Below are 10109 nucleotides of genomic sequence, written 5' to 3'. Positions count from 1 at the left end.
CCCCAAACCATCCGGAGCCGCAGTATAAGGACAAAAGAGCCGCAGGTTGCCGACCCCTGGTCTAAACAATGATGCTATTTTGACAATTAGTGTATTGTGACTAACATCTTAGACAATGGAAGTAAGAGGATTTTTTTTAGTCTGCTTTAAGTAACAAACTGACAACTGTGGATTTGTAGCCATCTTTCATAAGGAGGTGCAACGGAATTGATATATCAGCATAGATACAAAACCTTTATTTTCACAATATCAAAATTGACACACCTACAGAGAAGTGTAGATTAAAAGAAATTAAGAGGGCAATGGTTAATACATGACTCGTGTTGGGAGTCGTTACATCTCTGGTGTTAAGATGTGAGGGTGTGGAGCTCTTGGGAAGCTCTTGTTAAAAGGAGCACATGTGGTGGGAGACAGTTAAACAGCAAATAAAGAGAAGAGAGGGCATTTTGTTTAATCCTGGCAGCAACAATTATACAAAAATCAAAAACAGAGACAACATATGCATCGAAGGAATTTCTAAAATGATAAAACTGAAGCTTCCTACGGCTGCATACTTTAGAAAAATCATGAAAAAGGAAAAGAAAAAAAAAACAGCACTCCTTCCAAATACGTCTAAAACTAAATGACAGTGTCTGTCACAGCAGGGGGACAAAAAAAAAAAAAAAAAAAACAACAACTACAATTGTAGTGAAAGTTGAGCCAGGAAAGGAGAAATTCATATCTACACAGAGTGAGGAGGATGAGAACAAATGGAAGGAGAGCAGAAAGAAATGGCCATCTTTATGTAGCTGAAGAGAAATGACAACAGTCATGGGCCCATTAACCACCTCGCCCTTCCACCTTCCACAGTGACTGCTCTGTCAGGCTTGGGCAGTAGGGCAAAAAATCCAGCTCTTCAAGCTGAAGCAGTGCAGGAGCTTGGCAGGGTTTGGCAGGTTTTCTGTCTCACTGCTTTGAGTTCACACTGACAGAACGGTCCAGCGGCAGGATGGAGGGCAGCTGATGTGAAACGGTACTGGAAATTTGGATGTGTCATGGCTGTCTGCTCAAAGACTTCACAGGAAATAGTCGGCTACTGGTTTCTTGGAGGGTATGCCTCTGGTCTCTTGTGGTGCTGCTTCAAATATGATGAACTCCCGCTGTAGATGCTCATCCAACTCCAAGATGGCTGCTACATTACCACATCTGTTAGGAGAGGAACAAACATTGGTAATACACAAAAAGAGCCTTGTGTATATTTAATTAGCACAGTTTCAAACATTTCTTTGGTATTAAACAACACCAAGATGGCCTTAACCACGCCTGATCACTGGAAACTTTTCCTTTTATTAGTCATGTAATGTATGTAATCCCATCTATTCTGATTGTCAGTGGCCTTTCATGCCGCCTGTCAAAAATAGAATGAGTTATATCGACTTTTTATGGACCATGTTTCATATTTCGATCGAGGAAAACTTCTTTCAGTGTAATTATCTTTAGTGCTTTATCACCCAGCCATAGCACAACGGTATAAACTGCTAGTTTATAGTAAGTTTCCTTACTACTATGCTTGTTAAAATGCATTCCCAAAGTGAGTGTTGTTTTGTATCTATGCCAATTGGGTCAAAGCAGCAGACTGACATGTATGAAGCATTATGGGGAATCAAAATGTTACACAACGGCTTTTAATGCTTATTTGTCACAGGGGTAAGCATCTCATATTTCAACAGTAGTAAGGTAAACAGAACAAATAGTCTGTTTATAAAGTAATCCACCATGAATGGAGGCTAGACTGGCCAATTCAGCTGATGTCAGTTGATGCTAGAACAAACCCGAACATGGTTCAACTTGTTGTACAGCAAGTCTCTACACAGCAGCAGGTATGCCTTTCCAAACATTTGCAATCTTAACATTGCCCTGCCTTAGCTGTAGATTTCAATTTATAGTGCTGGAATTTCACTGGTAATTGCTGCTAATACTGAGACAACATGATTCACCTTTGGAATATTTCAGGAAGCAACTCAGTATTTACATGACGAGGACATCTTTCCCCATTCAAGATATGTGAGATTAATGTAGCTATGTACCTGTAGCAGTAGTTGGGTGCTGACCACACAGTGAGCACCGTCTCATTGAAGTGCCACTTGTAGCCTTCCATAACTAGCTGATGAGCTCGACAGATCATGTGGATGTCGTTGGCGGCGTTGAACTGAGCCACTACGTCACTCCCAAATAAGTAGCCGGCACCTCTAGGACTCACCCCCCAGCCTGTGGTGTCTGAAAGCAGAGAGAAACTGGTCACACAAACACATCCGTCATACAGTCCTTTAATTCTCCACTGCTGTTTCTTGTTAACGTCAATTTCATTTTTTTAGATGTCCAAGTGAACAGTCTGTACCTTCAGGGTCTGACCACAGGAGGTCACACATTGGTCCATCATGGGGCACTTCCTGTTTTCTATCAATGGTCCGGATCTGATCCAGTGTCTGGATGGAGGGAGACAATCCCCCGTGCACACAGAAGATCTACACACACAGAATTATATCAAAACAAATGAAACAGCTAAGTTACACAGGGAGTTTTAAAAGCAGCAACATGTTCAGAAGAAAACACTACATATGAAGTAAGTGCTGGATGACGTATCTAACCTTGCCATCGATAATAGCAGAGAGAGACAGGTAGTCGAAAATCTCTGTGCAGTATCTCCAGACAGTGACTGAGCCATATTTGCGGAGGCACTCGTCATAGAAGCCGTAGACCTGGGTGATCTGCCGGGACTCGTGGTTTCCCCGGATCAAGGTAATCCGGTCCGGATAGCGTACCTGGATCGTACAGCAGAGATAAAAGATGAAGGGAGTTCTGACACCCCATGGGAAAGTAAATGTAAAAACTATAACTGGTGTAGCTCAGCAGTGGACAGACAAACTACCTTAAGAGCTAGCAACAGAAGAAAAGTCTCCACACTGTAGAAGCCTCTGTCCACAAAGTCACCCATGAACAGATAATTTGTCTCCGGGACATCTCCTCCCACCTGTCATGCAGAAAAATGAAAAAGAAGCCCTTTAAACAGATGCATACTGGTAATTTAATGTGCACAAGTCTCTACCTCCCCAACTCACAATAATGGGAAAATGAAAACCAAGACCTGCAATGCACCAAGATTGAACCATACTGTATCTCAAAATATTACCTCACATGAGATTAGTAAAAGAAACTAGCATCAATTTACTATTTGGATGACATTTTGGTCCAATACTGACTCAAAGCTACACTGGGTATCGATACATTGGAGCAGCAGTGTACTGCTTGCTAGTAGTATTAGCACATCACCCACTCTCACTCTTCATTATGTCTGCTGTAAATCTGAGAAGCCTCTACTGGAGCATTTACGGCAACATAACATGATGCCAAGTTTCTCGTCAGCTCCACTGTGTGAGTGTGTGAGGAGGTGTACTCGCAGGAAGAGCCATAACAGGAGAAACTAGGATATCCATAAGTAACAGCAGTATGAAATGAGACTCGTGCATATTTTAGCTGAAAAATAAAAATGTACATCCCCCCCCCCCCCCCCCCCCCAATTTTACTAATACCTTTTCACTGGATTTATATTCTTAAATATATTTATTGATGAATTTAGGAGCGCAGTGTGAAAGCTGAGCGTCACACTCAAACTCCAGGCAAGAGTATCAAATTTAAAAAGCTGCATTTATTTCTAATAACTAACCAAGTTTAGTAGTGCTGTGCAGGATTGTAAATCAGCAACAGAATAACACCTGTGTCCAGTATCATACTTAAACGATGAAATATAACCCAATCAGAAGCAAAAGAGATTTTAAAAACAAATAGAAAAAGAAAAAAAACTTACTCTAAAAAGTTCTTTCAAGTCATAGAACTGACCGTGTATATCTCCACAAACCTGTAAGAAATAACAGGAGAAACATTATTACCACATTTATCTGACATCCAGGCAAATTCAGAGACAACAGTGAGTAGATGTTACTTACCGTAACAGGAGAATCTACTCTCTGGACATTGCTTTCTTCAACCAAAATCTCTCTAAAGGAATAAAAATACATATGTGTATTTATTAATAAACAAATAACGCACAACAATACAGCACCAGACTAACAGCAGACATAAAACAATCCTTGAGTTACAGACAAGCACCCCCTAGTGGCCACATCTACCGTTTCCTGTTGTGACTCCAGAAACACAGCTGACAGGTGATGTAACTGCAACTTGAAAAATATCCAAACTAAACACATCGACTTTTTGAAACCCAGTGACAGAACCTGGGGGACCTGGGGGCCCACTTACACTCCTCCACCAACCACAGTAATCGTTTCAAATTAAGATCAGATTGCTTAAATTGTTTCTCCATCATCCTTATCTGAGTTACTTGATTATTTAACAATATCCAGGAGCAGCTGATTGGCTAACAAAGGTCAGTCAGGATAAGGCTCCATTTAAGGAGTCTGTATGGCAGTTTGCATCCAGTAGACTTATCCCAGTTCACAATAGGCCTGTGATTGGTCTTGCCTTAACCTATAATGATCGTAACCTACCTTTGCATATATTTTTTTTTTTCCTGGACTCCTCCAAGATCTTCCATCTGGATTAAATTTAGTCTATAAACAACCTAGTCCTAAAATTCAATTCAATTCTATTTGTATAGCAACAACACTGGCCTCAAAGTGCTTTATACAGTAAAGATCCTGTCAGATCCCCAGAGAAAACAATCAAATGGGCCTCTATGAGCAAGCACTTGGCGACAGTGGGATTTGTAACATTTATATGGTGATTGATTAAAATATTAACTTTAAATAAAAAATATTCTTTTGTTTACTGTGCATTTGTGTATATAAACTGCATGATCAAGGTCTACCCAACATACCCAGTAGCATGTTTATATGCACAGTGCATAGACATTTAACAGTCAGCAGAGGGTTTAAGTTTTAACAACTCGTAAACTATTCCTGTTATATATCGTTAATAGATAAATATATTTTCTTTAAAATTCTCAGCTGTAACTGGTCAGCGTCTGATGCAAGTCTGGCTAGTCTAGTTAATCATTTTTTGGCATCTGTAAAACTGTGCCAAATCAAACATGCGGAGCTCACCCATGTAGTGACCCCTTTGCAGAAACAGCCATTGGTCTGCATATAGTTAAGACAAAAAGGCTGCCCCATTACTTTTGAACATTACATATAAATATATTTAAGCTCTACTAAATTTCACCCCTCTAAAAGTACGTTTTAATTCGCAATCCTGAAGATTTTCCTTCCCGTTCTTTAAGTATTCAGAAATAAGACAACAGCTAAACAGTTTTCTGCCTTGAATCGAGAGTGTATAATTGATTAAATAAAAGTACTGTTGGTCCAAGCACACTGATGCTTACCTAGCTTTGGCACACAGTGCTTTGACTTCATTTTCCTTGATGAGCTCACAGCGTCTGAGCTGCTCTATCTGTCGGTCCAGGTCACTGATGTCCCCCATTGTCACACACATAGGGAGAGTTGCTCACACACCAGGCACACACTCCTCTTCTCGCACACTGGGCTCGCTTAAATATGTGGCTCCGAGAGCGAACAGCCAAAACAATAACTTCCTCGAAAGCAGCCGGGGGGCTTCAGCTCTTAAACGTCAGGGTATTGCTACGACGATGCTCGGAGTGACAAACTGCAGACAAAAAACATAAGTGAGGTTATTCAACCGAAGTAATTCCGAGCTAAACATCGCAATAACAACCTGGTAGGCGGATAATCCAGTTTAGGTAATGTCTGCTGTATGATAAATAAGACCCGGTCGTACATAGAAATTCCTAACTAAACGCCAATTTAACACACCACTGTGAAAGTCATACGACTAGTTTGTTCACACCTAACATAAAAGTAGTCTCCCACAGAAAACTGATGTTATTCGTTAGGGAATGTAAGGCCTCGGGGCGTAGCAGTAAGCTAATATTAGCACGCTAGCTTACATCACAGCTAACGACGTCAGCGAACAACTGATTCTTTGATAACTTAGCCAACCATTTTGTTTGGGAATTTGAACAGATGCTTCACAAAAATGTCTGACAGTCGATACCAACAAACTACAGATAATCTATGTGCCAGAAAAAAACAAAATAAAAGCAACGTGTTAAGCGTAGTTGAAATGTTGCATGTTAGCGGGCTAATCGATGCCGACCTGGGCTAACTTACTTGGTTTTCGGCGTCAACGCTGGTTACTGCTAATGTCGCCAGTAAACTAGCTAATGCGAATAACACAATTTAAAAACGACTCAACTCGAATAACCAAAAACAGCGAGCAAAGGAAATGTTAAAGAACCAACGTTCATATATTTCAGTCCATGGAGCGTCGGCTCACTCACTGGCCCCTCTTCTTCCCCCGGTCTCGTCTTTGCCGGTTTACGCCTGCCGTGCTCGTGAACACTTGCAGGTCGGCTGTAACTTCCGGTATAGGAAGCGCACTACTCAGTCTACTCAACCCGACATTCACTGTAGTGGTAATTTACAGATCGCTTACTAGTCCATCCCAAATACTGAATATCATGAAAAGTTTACTTTTGTTTTCTTTTTTTAAGTGATTAATTTTTTTTTTAAAATAAACTCGATATTTATTGTATGAAAAGTATTTCAAAACCCTTTCTTGCAATTTTGATCAAGTTTAAGGACACGAAATAAAGTCAGAAATACAGTATTTAATTTCGAGCCACCCTATGGCCCCACAATAAGCAAGCAGGTTCAGGGTGGACTGAGCCAGGTCAAAGGCAGGCCTTGGCTGTCCGATCCCCTCTTGCTGCAAGCTGAAACTGGAAAAGAGATATTCTAATATTTTGATTCAGGATTTCTGATTACCACCAGCTATAAACCATTATCATTAAAATCAAGAAAATATTGAACTACTGAAATATTTGACTTGTAATGAAGGTAGAATATACCCTTTTAATTTAATTATAAAGAATTTAATTTTTTGTGTGATGTTCTGTGCTCCACTATGAAATGTAATGTAGTTCAAGTAGAAGTTTAACAAGAAAAATGTGTGTTATGGAACAGTAACCTATATTTATACATTTTAATTCATTTTGGCTAAGAAACATCACCTGTAGCTTTGGGATACCGCAGTATAAATTCTCCACTCTACAAGCATTTGTCGGATATATTAGGCACAAAGTGGACAGCAGAGAAAATACTGCAGTTTGCTGACTATAGCAACCTTACTTTTTTTCCCTAAATAATTTTGAATTAAATATTAGGTTAATAAATGGTTCACGAAACACCCCAGTTAAAGACCAACCTATGTTATCTAACATCACTATAAGTAATAAAGCACGACACATTCCAGTTTATGACACATACACTTTATATCAAAGAAAAAAATCGGTACAATTAGAAATGTCATTGCTCTCTGCGCAAGAAAGGACAACCACATGTTTGTAGCTAACTGGCAGGCTAACAAAGTCAAAGTGAACCTCATTTCTGATTTCCTGTAAAATTTGATATGAAGCAAGCAGAAGATTAAATAACAATATTATGTTGTAACAAGGTTCTTCCAGTTAGCATTAGCATTAGCATTAGCTTTATGTGGTCATCAGAATGTCAGTAGGACTGTTGGTCTGCGTTTGAGTGTTCAGGAGAAAACAGGACACATGGATCAAGTATTTAAGGACATAAACTGCATTCCAAGAAAAGAAAACAAATTCAACAGCCCACAATGTTATAAGAAAAATAACAAAAGTGCTTCCAAGAATTTTAGTAAAATACACGTCAGCATGACGGCATGAGCAACCTCTATTTTCTTTATTTTACAACAAAAATATTAAAATCAACTTTGTTTCACATCTCAGCCATTCCCAGGTGTTCTGTGCTCCACCTGCAGTGACTAACTGTGCCACAGTTTAACAAGCAGTCTTTCATTAGAATTAGAAAAGCCACAGCTAAGCAAAATGATGCCAAGTTGCACACGATAAACATCACAAAAACAAATCTGTGTGTGACATTGTTTTTGTACAAATCTGAAGCAAGTGGCATTTTAAAGCTCCGAATGCTCTCCTGGTATTAAAACCTATAATAGAAGGCATTTTTGCTCGCTTTGTTACATACACTCATCATGGACATGAATGTCATGGTAATTTTGGACTTTTAATCATTTCTTTGAATTGTTTTCTTCCCAGAGAGGAATGATTTTACAGCATCTGCAAAAAAAAAAGACTTTAAAAATGAGAATTGGATGCACATGGTTGAATTTATTTTGGAAAAATTTCCACCTCAATCAGGCCTAATTCTGACGTTATATTTGACCATTATTCTTCTCTTGGTTTCCTGGTACCAACCTGGATTTTAAGCATAGTCCACAATCTTTCAGTAAGATTGAAGTCACCTATAGTCATGTCAAAAAAATAATGAAAATCCCAAATTTCAGATTCATTTCTACGATGAGTGTTTGCAAACGTTTGACTACAACTGAAATACGAAAGTAATCTCTGCTATTTATTAACATGAATTAAACTCTTAAATATAGAACTACCTATTATAGAAGCCACTTAGTGAGAGCCCTCAGGCTTCAGCATTATATTTACTCACAGTTTCTTCAAATAATAATAATAATAATGCATACTTCATTGATCACCGTGGGGAAATTCCTCTCATTTAACCCATTCACTCAGTGAAGCAGTGGGCAGCCACCAATCTAGTGCCCAGGGAGCAGTACCTTGCTCAGGGTAGCTGTTCAGTGGATTCAAACCCTCGACCTTCTGATCATGGGGCAACCACTCTACCTACTGAGCTTTCTTTGCCCCCTGAAAGCAATAGTTTTATAATTTCAGCTCCCAAAAATATAATTGCAGCATTCAATGACTGAGCTCTCTGACTTTTAAAATAATTTGAAAATAGTAATGGCACATCCTAGCTGAGTAGTCATTCATAGCACTGTTTCTGAACCCAGAGTTCAGTTTGAGGAGTTAATGTTAAAATGAAGGTCAGTAAAATAACAGTTTAGATTTTAAGGTAAATCTTAGCGTTGAAGGTTGGCGTGGAGGGATTTCCTACACAATACTGGCTGCCTGGTCGCAGCTCAGAGATACTTTATACTTAAAGATGACTCTTTAGTTGCCACAATTAAAACACAGTAAACTTACTGAAATGACATCTCCTCTTCTGTGACTTTAAAATGTATTGCATTTATATTTCTTTTATTCATTATGTCAAATTGAAATATATCCCGCTCTTGTTTCACATTGAAAGCTTTTGTTCTGTGAACCACTGGAAGGTTTTTCATGAAGGAAAACCACAAAGAAACTGGTCATCAAAACAAGACAATATTTTCTGGTCTATCGGTTTCTCTGATCTGTGTTTCAGGTTTACCTTCTGTGATCGTAGGTAGGATGTTATTGATATTATTTGATCTCTGGCTGAAGGTAAAAAAACACTTTTTTGGACTCTGGACTTTCTATATAGTTCACTTGCTGTTATCTATAAATATGCAGCAAGCACAGGATGTGGAGTCAAAGACTTTATTGACATTTTTATGCAATGTCTGCTTTTTGTCTCTAACCCAGTTCGGATTTAAAAATCGAACGCACCCACGTTTTGCTTACTCATCATGCTGGTCAGTGTGTGGGCTTGGTTATAATGAACAGAAGTAACTGTGGACAGGAAGAGATATGAGTCCAGCCACAGTTATGCCCAGGCTGTCTCCAACGCTGGCAGCAGCCATGGAGAACTCCCTGTGTCTGTCTTCAGTCTGTAGGAGAAAAGAGAAGACACTCTGAGGTGGATGCAAGCTTACTGTGGAGTAAAAACAGCTCAACAGTGCACAGCTGCTTCTGTACTGATCTCCTGAATCTCCTAAAATAATCATTGTGACATTTGCAGAGTGTGTATGTATCTGTGAATGGATTAAAAATGAAATGCAGCTTTGCACAGAGGTCGAAGAACAGAAATATATGAATGGTTCTCTGAAGCTGTCCTTTACCTCCTTGCTGATGAAGTGGAAGGTGTTGACATATGCTGCTCCACCCAGCAGACCCTCATAGAGGATAAAAGCGAACACCAACCAAACAGTGGGCAGGAACAGGTAACGTACAGCTAACAGAAGAAACACAGCGTTCAGCGTCTGTGGAGAGGAGA

The 10109-nt window shown here is 39.4% G+C and overlaps 2 protein-coding genes across 7 annotated transcripts in view; both read right to left on the bottom strand.

Annotated features, from left to right (window-relative positions):
• Position 1: 1 nt before the first annotated feature.
• LOC146520707 (serine/threonine-protein phosphatase 4 catalytic subunit B) lies at positions 2–6456 on the bottom strand. Of its 2 annotated transcripts, none has more exons than XM_085156026.1 (9): positions 6314–6456; positions 5378–5658; positions 3984–4035; positions 3845–3895; positions 2909–3010; positions 2628–2801; positions 2378–2504; positions 2067–2256; positions 2–1185 (listed from the first exon to the last, which is right to left on the bottom strand). In XM_085156026.1, exons 2-9 carry the CDS (start codon positions 5485–5487, stop codon positions 1056–1058), a joined length of 936 nt encoding a protein of 311 aa, XP_085012152.1. In that variant the 5' UTR covers positions 5488–5658; positions 6314–6456; the 3' UTR covers positions 2–1055. The 2 variants fall into 2 exon arrangements, with proteins under 2 accessions (XP_085012152.1, XP_085012153.1); XM_085156027.1 differs by lacking the exon at positions 6314–6456 and adding an exon at positions 6183–6294.
• An 870-nt stretch (positions 6457–7326) lies between these two features.
• LOC146520703 (battenin-like) overlaps positions 7327–10109 on the bottom strand; it is a 49861-nt gene continuing 47078 nt past the window's right edge. For 4 of the 5 annotated variants that reach the window (XM_085156019.1, XM_085156020.1, XM_085156016.1 and 1 more), the window contains 2 exons: positions 9955–10095; positions 7327–9723 (listed from right to left, as the gene is read on the bottom strand). In XM_085156019.1, coding sequence (XP_085012145.1) covers positions 9607–9723; positions 9955–10095 — 258 coding nt within the window. In that variant the 3' untranslated portion in view covers positions 7327–9606. The remainder of the gene's footprint in view (positions 9724–9954; positions 10096–10109) is intronic. The other variant, XM_085156017.1, reaches the window with a different exon arrangement.

This window comes from Neolamprologus multifasciatus, chromosome 4 (genome assembly GCF_963576455.1).
Source record: "Neolamprologus multifasciatus chromosome 4, fNeoMul1.2, whole genome shotgun sequence".
Taxonomy (NCBI): Eukaryota; Metazoa; Chordata; class Actinopteri; order Cichliformes; family Cichlidae; genus Neolamprologus; species Neolamprologus multifasciatus.
The sequence above is the reverse complement of the archived record's forward strand: the minus strand, read 5'-3'. Positions and strand labels throughout refer to the sequence as shown.